Source organism: Camelina sativa, chromosome 9, assembly GCF_030686135.1.
Source record: "Camelina sativa cultivar CO46 ecotype springtype chromosome 9, ASM3068613v1".
Lineage (NCBI taxonomy): Eukaryota > Viridiplantae > Streptophyta > Magnoliopsida > Brassicales > Brassicaceae > Camelina > Camelina sativa.
In genome coordinates, this window is record NC_141888.1 from 41006269 (window position 1) to 41020010 (window position 13742).

Consider the following 13742-nt stretch of genomic DNA (forward strand, 5'->3'; position numbering starts at 1 on the left):
ATTACTCTATTTTTAATTCTAAAATATAATTAGTGTAAAAAAATAGAACTGAGAATAGAGTTATTCTATATATAGATCAATCCTATCATTTTCTCTATTTTATAGTAAAATATAGACTAGAGTTAGAACAAATGTTGTTATATAATAGAGTTTTGACTCTAAAATAAAATAGGGTTGGAGATATCCTTAGACCGTGCTTTCCCATTTTAAATTTGCCTATGCAAATTAAATCCGGTATATCTCCAAAACACCTTCCATTAATTCAATATTTAATTTGTTTTGTACAAATTTGAGTTTCCCTATTACCTTTAGCATAAAGTGATGACAGTCTTGGATATTTCCATACTCGGGGAGCATTAGGTTAGGAAGGAGTTGAGGTGACAAAGAAATTGAATAGTCATGAATGCAAGGGTAACAAAAAAAAAAAACTAAATTCAGCAATCCAAATAGCAAATTCGACCATATTTTCACAAATTAACATATAAAAAAATACTAATATGTGTAGTTTCTAGAAATAGAGAATATGTCCCGTGCGTGTGAATGTATAAGTTATTTATTTCTAGCATGACATGACATCCCTATTCTTTTTTCCAAACTCATGTTTTACAACAATAGCAGCATCTTCTAACTAAAGAAATCACTATGGGAACTTCCAAACTTTGAACAACTACAGTTATGATTCTCGCGCATGTAAAACATATCTTATATTCATTCCAACACACGATTAATAAAAAATAAAAGAAGCTTGCCACAAATGGTCTATGCCACGTATGTTATCAAAACTCAAGAGGGTCCTACACTTATCAAGAAAGAGAAGAAATATATAAAAAAAAAATATATAAGTTTCTTTTTTTGCAATCTCCCATTTAATCTAAACTGTGCAAATAAAAACTCTGAAAATAAAAATATATAAATATATATATACAAATCCACACCCCATTACCTTTGCCACAGAGATTTCTTCTTCTCTACTTTTTCGCCACCATCTCTTTCTCTCTCTCTCTCTCTCTCTCTCTCTCTCTCTTAACTTTCAACTATGTCCGGTGAAAACTGGATTCGAGTGGCCATGTCCGACGATTCCTTGGTGGCTGAGGCGCTGCTTTGTCTCCGTCACTCCGAACCGAAGAAGAGCATCGTCGAGGCATCCCCTCTCAAGCTGAAATGGAGCGTGCGTCAACGTAGATCGAAGAAAGGAGACCAGACGCGTGCTAGCCCCACCACTCCACTTTCCTGGAGCGGTGCCACGTCTGTTAGCGGCGGCGGTGCTACCACCGTGGAAGGTCTCGAGGAGTCTAGTGCCGCCGTAAAACCCTCTGAGGCCGTTAGATCTAAGGTTTGTCCGATCATTTCGCTCGATTTTTTTTTTACCTTATCCGATTTGAAAGCTCCTCGGCGACGCTCGTATGTGTTGTTTTTGCGTGTATCCCTCGTGATGCGGCGTTTTTGCACTGTCATGTTTTTTTTTCCCTTAAGTGATATAGTTTCTGTCGAGTTTTTTTCTTTGTTCGTTTTGGTTGATCTATTGCCTATTATGCCCTTGTCCTTTACCCACATGACGAGACGTTTTTTAGTTGTTCGCTTGTGGGTATTTTCGTCAATTTAGGATCCACGATCGTCTTCCTAAGCTGATCATCATGTAGGTACACCGACTTTTTGTTGACCGAAATACCCTTCCACCGTGGTGGTGGACACAACTCCAATTTAGGCAATCTCATGTTTTTCTTTCTTTCTTTTCCAAGAAACTAATAAATCTAACTATATCACTCTTCTATTTCTTTGGTTGTCTTCTTGGAAACACTTCTATATATTTTCAATTCGGTGATCTCTGCTTTTTTTTGCTCTTTTGCAACAAAAAGAGTCACGTTTTCCCACTTTTGTGCATCTATCTCTCTCTCTTGGCTGCTTTACGGAAAGACTAGAAAGCCCTCACCTCAAGGGAGAGAGGTATTTTTTGGGTCAAATCAGCGTTGTAGACTTCAATGCTCTCTAGAGAAAGAAAAAAATAGTAATAAACACATTCAATATCATAAACGATGATAATGCCCGAAATTAACCCTTGTCATCGGATGAGCTCTTTCACACGATAGAGGGTATATAAGTCAATGCGAAAGATGATCGCTGGCGTTATTTATACAACAAATTAGAGAGGGGAGGTTTGGGAGGCGTTTTCGTGGAATTGAATTTAAAGATTAGAGAGAATGAGTGGATTAGGTACGTGTGTGGTAGGGTTTAGTGGGGAGGGCAGTTATCTGATGTACCGCAGTCGACAGTAAAGTCTCAGTTTCTTACTGGTCAAAGTCCTCAGTTGTTGCAACGGATTGGCTCCTTCTTCTTATTTGTCCGTAGGATTTTTATTGGTCTCATCAGTCTTATTAAGTCTGTTTTTTTTTGCACCTTTTTACTTTTTCGTAAAATTTAGTTAAGATTTGTTTTTCTGATTCTTAAGTTGACTTTGATCGGTGGTTTATAAATTTGAAAAAACCAAAGTTAAAGTCGTCGAGTAAAGGAAAAAAATAAAAGGAATTTTTGGGTTTAATAAAAAAAAAAAATGATAATAAGGACAAGTGGTGGCGGACCTGGCGGTGTGGAGAATACGTGACACTAGTTTGGGGTTGGAGGAGAGGGAAAAGCATGACGTGTGAATGTGACGACCAAACACACACGCGTTAAAGTCTCACAAGTCACGCTCCACTCACGTGTTTCTGTTTTTCATTTTATTATTATTTTTTTAAATAGCTTTGCTCTTCTATTTTATTTTATTTTCCTTTTGAGGGGCACAAGTAGTTGACCAAGAAGATTCTTCTGAAATTTAGGATCTCCAAGTTTTACTTGTTAATATTTGTCATTATGCTGATGAGATGATTCTCCTTTTATTTCCACTGTATCGTGCCTCTAAAGTCTGTCTGTAATGGTAGGTGTTGTGGTTTCTTTATAGAAATGATATAGTATACAAAACTAAAATTGTTTCTATTGTATTAGTTTGGTGACTGTGATTATTGATTATTTTAGTTGGCTTTATCTGGTGGTGTTGTGTGTCTTAAGCCATAATCTGATTTGTTTTTGTTTTGGTGTCCAGATTTCTCAAACGAGTGCAATAACAACAATAGCAACAACCACCCTTTTCAAGAGATCAAGAAAGAAAAAGGTAATAAATAACACAAAAGATTTTGTTTCTTTAGAGTCTGTCACTGTTTTAAGATAATGTTACTAGTTTTAGCCCAGACATGGAGCAATTGTGACCAAGTTCATGGTCATGGCTTGTTTTAATCTGTCGACACATATTGTCTAAGGCTCCGCTTTACTAATTCTTTTCTTTCTAAATTAGGACGGATATGGTTTACATTTTAGATGATTCGAACCTTCTTTTTTGTTCTAATTAATAAAATTGTGTGATTGTTGACAGACTTTGGCTGAGCTTAAAGAAGAAGAGATCATGCTCTTGAAGGAAAGTAATGGCCTGAAAAATGTATAACCTCCTCCACTTTGGCCTTGTTTCTTATATCTCTACATATCAAGTCCTCACGTTCTAATCTTTGATTTGGTTTATTCCTTTTCTTGAATCAGGAATTGGCAAGTATGCGCGATTTGGTTGAGCAACAAAGAGAAAGAAACAAAGCTCTAAAGAAGATGAAGGTGAGCCCATCTCTCTCCCTCCTTCTAGACAGTCACTCAATATTCATTATATACAGAACATAAAACATGTAACTCAACTGGATCATATTCATATATATGTATGCAGGCTGAATCACAATCTGCCTTATCCTGCAAACTTGCTTTCGAACAAGGTTCCTCCTTCTTGCTCCCTGACCTAAACATGCCTATAGATAACGACCCGAGCCCTGAAGTTGTCTGCTGAACGGGCGAGATGATCATTCTTTTGTTTTTCCCAGCACAAAAACTATACCTCCTTCCACAAACATGTTGTTTTCTTTTAACTGGTAGTAACTATATGAATATGAAGAAAGTAAATTAATCCTATATGTCATCCTTCACCCCATTTCCCCGTGGACGCTGAAGAAGATTCGCCTGAAGGTGAAGTTGTTCGAGTTTATTATGGTTACGTGTTGTCTGACATATCTTCTTTTATTTAGCCTGGTAGTAAGATTTTTGCTCTGCCATTCTCCTAAATGATTCTTATCTTTCTCCCATTTTCTTAGAATGAGATGTAATTATCTACATAGATAATAGATGTACACTTGTTCTTCTTTTTTCTTTTTTATCTCTCTTGTAAGATGTATTGCAAGATTACATCGACTTTTATAATCAATGTAACATGTTACAAAACATTTTACTATTTTGTAACTCTCATCGATGGATCGCAGCCTTCGTTATATACATAACTCTTTGCTAATTTCAGTCTATAGTAATACTCACTGAAGCACATTTGTCTTTACTCTTGAGTGAGAGTAATAACGAAATTCTAATTTTTATTTAAGTTAATAATAATAAATCGTTAGTGGTCTTAAAACCCTAATAAGATTAACTCTTCTTTGTTTCAGTTTTTGTCCGGACGCATAAACAACGAAAGTGATATTTTCACCAGACGATAATGGCGTCGTCTCTTGGCCAGATCACCCTGCCACGCGCGCCGTCATCGAAGATTGGTCTCTTACGCCGTCGTTTTGGTCGACCGATGATCAGAACCCGGATCGGATTCAATGGTCGGATTGCTAGCGTATTGACTAACAACAAAGCAGGGGAGCAAGCTGGGGTGTCGGCAAAAGCAAGTGTGAGCCAGAAGGTGATTGAAGAGGAAGCCAAAGTTCTTGTGGGTACCTACGCGCGTGCTCCGGTGGTGCTCTCAAGTGGGAAAGGTTGTAAATTGTTTGATCCAGAAGGGAAAGAGTATCTTGATTGTGCATCTGGGATTGCTGTGAATGCTCTTGGCCATGGAGATCCTGATTGGCTTCAAGCTGTCACTGAGCAAGCTGCTGTTCTTGCCCATGTCAGCAATGTCTATTACACCATTCCTCAGGTATAGATTTCATTCTGTTGTGATGGTTGGAGAATCCCATGTTTTAGTAATTTGCAATTTACTGAAATTTTTATCATTTCTGGCCAAAGATTGAAACTTTCGTTGATTTTAGTCCTCTGTATGATTGAGCAATGACCTATTGAAACTTGAAAGATGCTAGGAAATGTGGAATTAGTCTTCTACTTATATGTATGTGTTCTTTCACTTTGAGATTTCCATCAAATTGGATGGTTAATATTATGGACAAGTTAGTAGTCACACCATTAAAGATTTAGTCTTTGGGTAGAAAATTATGTGGCGTTCCTGATCTTGACAATGCTTGAATTATTAACTTCTCTGCAGATAGAGCTCGCGAAACGCTTGGTGGCAAGTTCTTTTGCAGACCGTGTATTCTTTTGTAACTCTGGAACAGAAGCCAACGAAGCAGCCATCAAGTTTTCAAGAAAGTTTCAGAGGTTCACTCATCCTGAAGACAAAGAAGTCGCGACAGGCTTCATCGCCTTTACAAACAGCTTCCATGGTAGAACCTTAGGAGCTCTTGCCTTGACAAGCAAAGAACAATATAGAACTCCTTTCGAACCCATCATGCCAGGTGTAACATTCTTGGAATACGGTAACATTCAAGCGGCCACAGATCTTATCAGCTCAGGTAAGATAGCTGCAGTGTTTGTCGAACCTATTCAAGGAGAAGGAGGGATCTACTCTGCTACAAAAGAGTTTCTGCAATCTCTGCGCACTGCTTGTGATGCTGCTGGATCTCTTCTCGTCTTCGATGAGGTATCTCAAATTTTCTACGTTTCTAGTTTTGCCAATTGGTTCTGACTCAACTGGTTCATTTCCCAGGTTCAGTGTGGTTTGGGTCGTACGGGTCTCATGTGGGCTTATGAAGCATTCAACGTAACTCCTGACATAATGACTGTTGCAAAACCTTTAGCTGGTGGTTTACCTATTGGAGCGGTGCTCGTGACTGAAAAAGTTGCAGAGACCATAAATTACGGAGATCATGGAAGTACATTTGCAGGCAACCCTCTTGTGTGTAATGCAGCCATTGCAGTTGTTGATAAAGTATCGAATCCCTCTTTCTTGTCCAGTGTCTCAAGTAAAGGTCGATACTTTAAAGACTTGTTGGTGAAGAAACTTGGAGGAAACTCACACGTGAAGGAAGTGAGAGGCGAAGGGCTTATCATAGGAGTGGAACTCGATGTACCGGCTAATTCACTGGTCAATGCTTGCCGAGATTCTGGTCTTCTGATTTTGACTGCAGGGAAAGGAAATGTCGTCAGGATTGTTCCTCCGTTGGTTATATCAGAGGAGGAAATCGAACGTGCTGTTGAGATCATGTCCCAAAATTTGTATGCCCTTGATTGAAACTCTTGTAAGAGAAATGATGTGGGATTGAAGAACAAGTAATGTTTCATATTCGATCTTGTCTTAAATAAGCCTCAAGTGTATCGTTAAATGGTCTGCACCAATTAAAAAGAAATAAAATTTGACACACTTGATAAAATAATTGACGTTTCAATCTAAATTCTTCTGATCAAAAAAAATCTAAATCCTCTGTATGGTCGCAGCCAAGTATCTTATCTCACTATCTAATAAAATTACACACATATACATTACACACACACATGTATAGATGACTGTGTTCCGTACCAGTATTACTTAACTTTTGTATCTTACAGTTCAGTTTCAGCTAAGCTAAGCTAATAACCAGTTCCCAAGTTTCTTTCTGCAGATACTATTCATCAAAAAGTTACTGATCCCATGCTATGCACCAAGCGTCTATATCATAGGTTAATAATAACTATCTCTACATGACTCCACAGTTCATATTTTATATAGACACTGAAGCTTTCATCAGTTTTATATAATTTAAAATTTTTTGACCAATGCATAGTCATGTTTCAAAAGTAAAACCGGATAATATAAAGGCAACTACTTGTTACGATTTATGTCCAACAGACTAAAAGATTATGGCCTCTTGTTTCATTTCACCAACAGCCAAAAAACAACAACAAGAACAATGCAGTGCTAATGAAACAAGAGAACTACTCAAACTACAAGTGATTTATCACTTTTTAACACAACCCTAAACTCAACTTCAAATCAAGCTCTAAACCCATTTTGTCAAGATTATTAAAAGAACTAGTCACATTTGGATGACTAGTAGAAGAAGTTATGATATTGGCATCACCGAACAGTTGTGCAACCGATGTGACTTTAACACACTTCCTCGCATTCACTCTTTTCTTCTTCTTCCTCCTCCTATTCTCCTCCGTCGTGGAGGACTGAGTCTGAGCTGCTATCTCCTCCGGAAAAAGCGGAGGAATCACGAAGTTGGTCTTGGCTTTCGTCCCTCTGAGCCTCCTCGCCGCCGCGTCATACGCACGCGCCGCTTCCTCCGCCGTATCGAACGTTCCTAACCAGTGCCTGCACCGCCCTATCCTGTCTCTTATCTCCGCCGACCATCTCCCCCACGGCCGTTTTCTCACTCCCATGAACCCTCCGTTCTTCTGCGGTACCTTCCGCCACGGCTTCACGCCACCGTCTTGGACCTCTGTCGCAGGGACTTTGTTGTTGTCACCGAACAGAACGTTTTCGCCAACCACGGCGGCGATGGAATCGTCCATGACTCGACGAGAGTTTTCGAGTTCTTGGTTTGGGTTAGGAGAGAAAAGAGAAGAGATGTCGAAAGAAGTGGCTCCGTTAAAGGGTTCTTTCGCTGCCATCATCACATCAGAAAACAGAGTTTCCGTTTCAAGTATGGAGCACAAATCAACGGTGTTTTCCATTTTTTTTGGTACTGAAGCTTTCTATGCAAAATCTTTTGTGTTCCGTTTGTAAGTATAAAAAAATGATGTGTGCTTTGGTACCTCTTTATAGCGAAAAATTATCTATTTAATTGATTTATTCAAAAATAATTTAACTGTTTTTAGTTTTTTTTTTTCTTTCCCTAATTAATCTATTTCTTAGAATATTTTTAATTTTTACTAATTAGTACTACAGTTCGGAGGAAAAATACAACTATAAAAAGATATATAGTAATAAAGTTACTTTTGTTTAGTGAGATAATTAAAAGATACTGCTGTCAATTTCGATAAGACGGTAAAATCTTTCACATTTATGCACCTGTCCTTTACAGTGCCAAGATGAAGTTTGTACCTTTTGTTTTCGATAGAGGAAGACAAACTTTTAACTTTTCATTTTCTCAAAACATTTTCTTGATAGTACCTCCAACCTTGGAATAAAGTAACTGACATGGACCACATTGGTCATGGAAGAACAAGGGAGTAGTGAAATAATTTTTAATCTTAATGTGAATTATTGTGTATCTCTTTTTCCATGTATAACCAGATTTTTTATCTTTTTGTATCTCATTATTTGACAACTTGCATCATACGGTAAAGAGTGTCGATTAAGGGATAAGCTGGGCATTGACAAAGACATAAAATCTCAGGAGAGCATCAATGGCAAATCGTGTGTTCATTAGTCCAAACGATTTGACTTTGGTTGAAATGACATCCGTTGGATTGCGTAAGGCGCGTGATCTCTTCTTAATTCATGGACTTATGCTGCTGGCGTCAACAGACACGATTGTTTGATTACAATTTTTTGCTTTTAATTAGTAGGGTTTGTGCACAAAAAAAAAAAAAAAAATTAGTAGGGTTTAAAGTTTAAACTTACACTTAGGCTTAGCATATATATATATATATATATATTTTGTATAACATCTACTTCATTAAACACACAATGTAAGGCATGTGGAAAAATGAATGATAATAGAAAAATAAATTACAGTTTCGAAGATTAAAATGGTTTTAGTAAACAAACAATCATAAACTTTTTTTTCTATTCCAGAGAATTATAAATTTAACCGAAACTTCTAAAAAACAAATTTGACCTTAGAAATGATGAGTACGTTCGGGAAGATGTAAAACAGTTTTGGGATTGAGTGAGATGATGAAAGTTTTATTACCGGCAGAAGATCTTAAAAAGTGTCAGATGAAGTCAGTCCAGTTGAACAGAGGATCTCTTTAACTGATCAAAAACAAAGAAAGTTGTACTTTGCGTTTAGACGTGGCCAATAACAATTGCGAAATATGGAAAAATCTTCCAAAAAATCTTCAGAATGACTTTGATAATTAGCTCATGGATTAGAAAGATATCAGTCAAAAAAACTTTTAACATTTTTTCTTTAATTATGTAATGTGTATGACGCTATATTTATATAACCCGTCATTAAATTAAAGATAAATAACAACGTTACGTCATCCTAGGAGCCTACTACAGAGTACAGACACTACACCACCCGCATGACGTCATCTTAAACTCGATCGACACGACGTCATCCCCACGAGGCCCATTAGTAGTACTTTCTGACCACAAACTAATAAGACCGAATGAATAGTATAGTAAGTAATGTGATAATGTACATACGAAACTAATAATGCGCTCTCAATACATCCATGACAAGTCTTGCCTGAAAGATACAGACGTTGCAGCATCATGAACACCTCTTCTAGAAACCTGAGGACAATCTTCAACCACAAGCAACTCCAGCTTCTGAGATCCAACTAGTGGTCTCAGTCCCTCGTCTGTAACTCCGAGACATTTTGATAGTTTCAACACACTCAGAGAAGGAAACTGGCTCGCCAGAATCAAACCCTCGTCGCTCACTTCCTGGCAGTGGACAAGCTCCAAGATCTCTAGATTCTGAGCTGAACACAGAGCCTCCATCCCCGTGTCGTTGAAAGAACAAACATGATCAAGAGAAAGCTCTCGAATCGGGCATTTCTCCATCAGTGTGATTATCCCCTGAAGGGTGAAAGAGAAGAGCGAAGGGAATTCCCCGTCTGAGAAAGAGATCTTGAAACGTTCGAGCTGAGAGCAGTGTTGAGCTATGGCACTGAGGCTCTCATCGGTTAATCTTAGGGTGATGTTGTTTAATAGAGGCAGAGTGAAATCAGATGGTACGCGAAGTGAGATGCTTCTGAGGTGTTTAGCTTTTTGAACCAATGCTACGATGTCCGAGTCGCTGACACCGATACACATATCCAGATGAAGCTTCTCCAGGTTCTTGCAATTTCGAAACACACAAGCTATCCCTCTACCTGGAGCTATGATGCAGTTACCAAGGCTGAGCTCCACCAGATTGTCACAAGGAACCAACTGTTTAGGCCAACGTTCCACAGCTACTTGATCATAAACCTTCATGTACCTGTAATTAGCATCTACCTCAAACTGCAGACTCCTAAGCTTTCTCCAGCTGTTCCTCAGCTTGATTAAATCACCTTCCCCAATGGCTCTGCAGTTCTTGATACAGAGTTCTTCTAAAGTCTCAAGCTTTCCGAAATACTCCAACCACTCCACACTTGCAACGTTTAGGCAACGAACGAGGTGAAGTCTCCTGAGTTTCTTGCATCCTACAGCGAGTGACAATACACCACAACCAGTGATCCTGGGAGCGAAGTTTAACACTAAAGAAGAAAGCTCTGGACACGATGACAAATGACGGATGCCAACATCGGTGATGAAGGTGCAGTAGCTAAGAGTGAGATCAGTGAGAGAAGGACAGTTAGTAGTGAGGACAAGAAGACCCTGATCGTCAAGTTGTTTGCCTAGTTTTGACATCCAACCCGAGTATGTAATCTCTACTTTGGATAGATTAGGAAACCTCCTGGAGAGAGAAAGCAACGCATCAGTTGCAGGAACTAAACCGCAGCCGACACGCAGAGAATATCGTTGGTCGTTGTCAAGGGAATAGAAACGCTTGCATGAGAGTGAAACCGAGTTTCTGTCACTGGTGGTATGAAGCTTACTGAGGATGTCCCAAACTAAATGGTCTGGCAATTCATCCATTTTTGTCTTATCTTCTGTTAAACAAAACAAAGAAGATGAAAGTTAAACATGTCAATTAGTAAGAAGATTCGTCTTATTATTATAGAAAGTGTAACAAAAGACAAAACAGAGCAAAGTGTTTGGTGTGATCTCATCTTACGAATATCCCAAATGAATGAAAACTCAAAAGTTGGTGTGATCTCATCTAATTCTAAAAGAGATGAGAAATTGTCGAGAAACAAAAATAGTAAGATGATTAGGAATAAAAAAAAACAGAGGAAAAACAGAGCAGAGATGTCTAAACTGTTGTTAATTATTAGAATTTACAAAAGCAAGATTAGATTACTTGACCACCGAACATAATGAATAATCGATAAATCAAGAACACTAAATAAACAAAATCACATCATTGGTTTAATCGATTGAAGGCACATAATCAGAGAAAAGAAAAAGAAAAAGATCTCACCGGAAAACTTGATCAGGTGAAGAATTCTGGGAGAATATCAAAAAGTAGAGACGGTTTGACCTTTTTTTTTTGTTTTGTTTGGTTAACTGACTCATCACGAAGATGAAGAAGAATCAAACGATCCATTTAGTTTTTATTTAATTCATTCCCCCCACTCGGCGTCGGATAAGGACTTAACGACGGGAGATTGATTACATAGAAAAATCTCTTTTTTTTTCTTTTCTAATTCTTTGTAGCTAAATGGGCCTTTTGAGATTTAATATGGCCCAAAAGTTTTTGTCGGTTTTGTGTTGTGTGGTCTACATTAGCTTCAAAACCCGATGCGGTCGAGACTGCAAAGGTATCATAAGGAGAACAACTGATGGAGTACCGGAGCATATGTCCCTTGACCTCAAGTGTTTCATCCCATCATAATGTCGAACTATATCTTTCTTCAGATGCTGTCTTTCATTCATCTTATTGCTTCTAATTAATGTTTGAATTTAAAAGTAAGTTCATGATGCAAACAATTGTTATTTGACTATATTTCTGTTTGAATTTGATTTTGCGTACAACTTTGGTTTGTACTTTTGTAAAATTTGTACTACTAGCTCTAGTAGTGTTTTTCACCGGGAACCATCGTGAATTGTCTATTGGGCATTTTTGATTTATGTAAGCCTAACTTATAATACGAAAACAGGCTCCTTGTAGCCCAATGGACAGTATAACAGTCAATCCAAACATGACGCCCGTGGTTATCGAACTGGTAAATCTTACCCACTCTCACAGTGAGCGCATCAACCGTTAGTAGTCACTAAAACTTGAGTTATTTATTTGCACCTACATCCATTTTGTCACACTTTAATCACACATACGCTCACTTTGTGTTTTTTTAATACTTTCAACATGTAAAAAGATGTTACGCACTACTAACATTTATTTTATTTTTTTAACAAAAAAAAAACATTTATTTTATTTTTTCTATTTTCTTTTTCTCTTACTCTTTTGATATTCTTATTCTTCAACATTTGTTTTTTATTTTAATTATTATATTTTAAGTGTAACTTAAAGATAAACATTGTTTGTATCTTTCAATATTTTTTCTTTCCACAAAAATTAAAATAATTTATGAGTCCAATCTAGATCAAATACAATTAAATTTGTTTTCATATTTAAACCAATATTTTTTAAGTCCAAACTAAATTAAGTAAATAATTTTATTTAACTAAATTTTCAATATAAAATAGACGGTTTATCCAAATACATTAAAGATTAAGTTAGATGCATAATGAATTAATAAAATATTGCATCCATAAGTAATTATCTATTTGGATAAGTTTTAAAACACTTTGATGTGTGAGTTTTGAGCAAATTGTTAATCAATAAACTATTTTTGTTAATCAATAATCATCCTCGTTCATCCAGAACTCTATTTATGTTGAGCGAGGTTGAGAAAGAAAGAGTTAGGGTTTTTTTTAGTTTAACGGGGAAAAAAAAATAGAAGCAGTGAAAGAAAGAAAAAGGCAGAGAGGAGGAAAAGGAAATTAGGGTTTAAACAATCACACACACTAATTGAGCGAGTTATCACTTCAAATTTGTAAGTTTAAAAAACCATTAATTTTTTTTGTTGAACAAACCATTCATAATCAAGTCAAATATTACTATGAACATATGGACTTGATTCGATGGATATGGTGTGAATATTTTCTAGTAAATTTTAAAGGAAGTTTATTTACTTCCACTTAAGTTTTGTTTACATCTAAAATGTCTTTTTTCTTCCCTTCATTTGCATTTTCCAATGTTTTTTATTTTCACTTACATACTATAACCATATATATCCATGTAGTTACAGATTTGTGGGTATGCTTAGATATAATATATAAGATTGTTTTGAGCATGTTAACAACTTGTCAATTCACCATTGACATTGAATAATTATTTGTTTGAGAGTCATAAACTTACCAAACCACAAATTTTATGATAGGATTTGATATGTTTTTTATATGACTAAACACAAGTATGTATCCATTAGTGATAATGCAGTTGGGCATCCACGTATTAGCGAACAAATTTTCAATTAAAAATGAATAATAAATAATATAATAATTTATTTAAAATATAGTAAATGCATTATACTATAAACAACGAAGCTTTTATATCAAACTTAACTCAAATTTCGATTTTATTTTGTAACAATTTTACCACTTAACATATAGATCTTTACAATTTGATAAACGGTATATTGTCAATACATACATATTATGTACATCCAAAAGAAAATTATTATGAATTTTAATGTTGTCAGTCAGTTTTAAGGTTTTTAACCTATAAATAAATATATATGGGGATAATGAAATTTTCTGGGTTTAAAAGATTTTAACCTCAAATAGTTTTCGCTACTTGGTTTACATTTCATGTTTATGATCTCATTTTCGATAGTCTCCAAAAACATTATAAATCTCTCAAGCTATATACAACGATAAA

General features: G+C 36.4%; 3 protein-coding genes and 1 pseudogene across 4 annotated transcripts; 2 read left to right on the plus strand and 2 right to left on the minus strand.

The window, feature by feature from the left end:
• The first annotated feature begins 868 nt into the window (after nucleotides 1-868).
• LOC104714316 (uncharacterized) lies at nucleotides 869-4294 on the plus strand. The gene is made up of 5 exons (XM_010431631.2): nucleotides 869-1333; nucleotides 3077-3145; nucleotides 3404-3466; nucleotides 3565-3633; nucleotides 3740-4294. Exons 1-5 carry the CDS (start codon nucleotides 1037-1039, stop codon nucleotides 3854-3856), a joined length of 615 nt encoding a protein of 204 aa, XP_010429933.1. The 5' UTR covers nucleotides 869-1036; the 3' UTR covers nucleotides 3857-4294.
• A 71-nt stretch (nucleotides 4295-4365) lies between these two features.
• On the plus strand, nucleotides 4366-6411 carry LOC104714317 (acetylornithine aminotransferase, chloroplastic/mitochondrial). The gene is made up of 4 exons (XM_010431632.3): nucleotides 4366-4406; nucleotides 4500-4975; nucleotides 5318-5752; nucleotides 5819-6411. Exons 2-4 carry the CDS (start codon nucleotides 4550-4552, stop codon nucleotides 6341-6343), a joined length of 1386 nt encoding a protein of 461 aa, XP_010429934.1. The 5' UTR covers nucleotides 4366-4406; nucleotides 4500-4549; the 3' UTR covers nucleotides 6344-6411.
• Nucleotides 6412-7053: 642 nt separating this feature from the next.
• LOC104715993 (ethylene-responsive transcription factor ERF084-like) lies at nucleotides 7054-7778 on the minus strand. Its single transcript, XM_010433352.2, has one exon. It carries the CDS (start codon nucleotides 7765-7767, stop codon nucleotides 7054-7056), a length of 714 nt encoding a protein of 237 aa, XP_010431654.1. The 5' UTR covers nucleotides 7768-7778.
• Nucleotides 7779-9198: 1420 nt separating this feature from the next.
• Nucleotides 9199-11503, minus strand: LOC104714318 (F-box/LRR-repeat protein 14 pseudogene; annotated as a pseudogene). The gene is made up of 2 exons (XR_015565002.1): nucleotides 11280-11503; nucleotides 9199-10848 (listed from the first exon to the last, which is right to left on the minus strand). The product of XR_015565002.1 is annotated as an F-box/LRR-repeat protein 14 pseudogene (transcript).
• Between the last annotated feature and the right edge of the window lie 2239 nt (nucleotides 11504-13742).

What these genes read in the sequence shown, in the direction of transcription:
- LOC104715993 (XM_010433352.2), bottom strand. Translation starts at nt 7,767, where the DNA reads ATGGAAAACACCGTTGATTTGTGCTCCATACTTGAAACGGAAACTCTG.
- LOC104714317 (XM_010431632.3), top strand. Translation starts at nt 4,550, where the DNA reads ATGGCGTCGTCTCTTGGCCAGATCACCCTGCCACGCGCGCCGTCATCG. An exon ending in TCTATTACACCATTCCTCAG is followed by an intron (nt 4,976 to 5,317) that starts GTATAGATTTCA and finishes ACTTCTCTGCAG; the next exon opens with ATAGAGCTCGCGAAACGCTT. An exon ending in CTCTTCTCGTCTTCGATGAG is followed by an intron (nt 5,753 to 5,818) that starts GTATCTCAAATT and finishes TTCATTTCCCAG; the next exon opens with GTTCAGTGTGGTTTGGGTCG.
- LOC104714316 (XM_010431631.2), top strand. Translation starts at nt 1,037, where the DNA reads ATGTCCGGTGAAAACTGGATTCGAGTGGCCATGTCCGACGATTCCTTG. An exon ending in CTGAGGCCGTTAGATCTAAG is followed by an intron (nt 1,334 to 3,076) that starts GTTTGTCCGATC and finishes TTTGGTGTCCAG; the next exon opens with ATTTCTCAAACGAGTGCAAT. An exon ending in AAAGTAATGGCCTGAAAAAT is followed by an intron (nt 3,467 to 3,564) that starts GTATAACCTCCT and finishes TTCTTGAATCAG; the next exon opens with GAATTGGCAAGTATGCGCGA.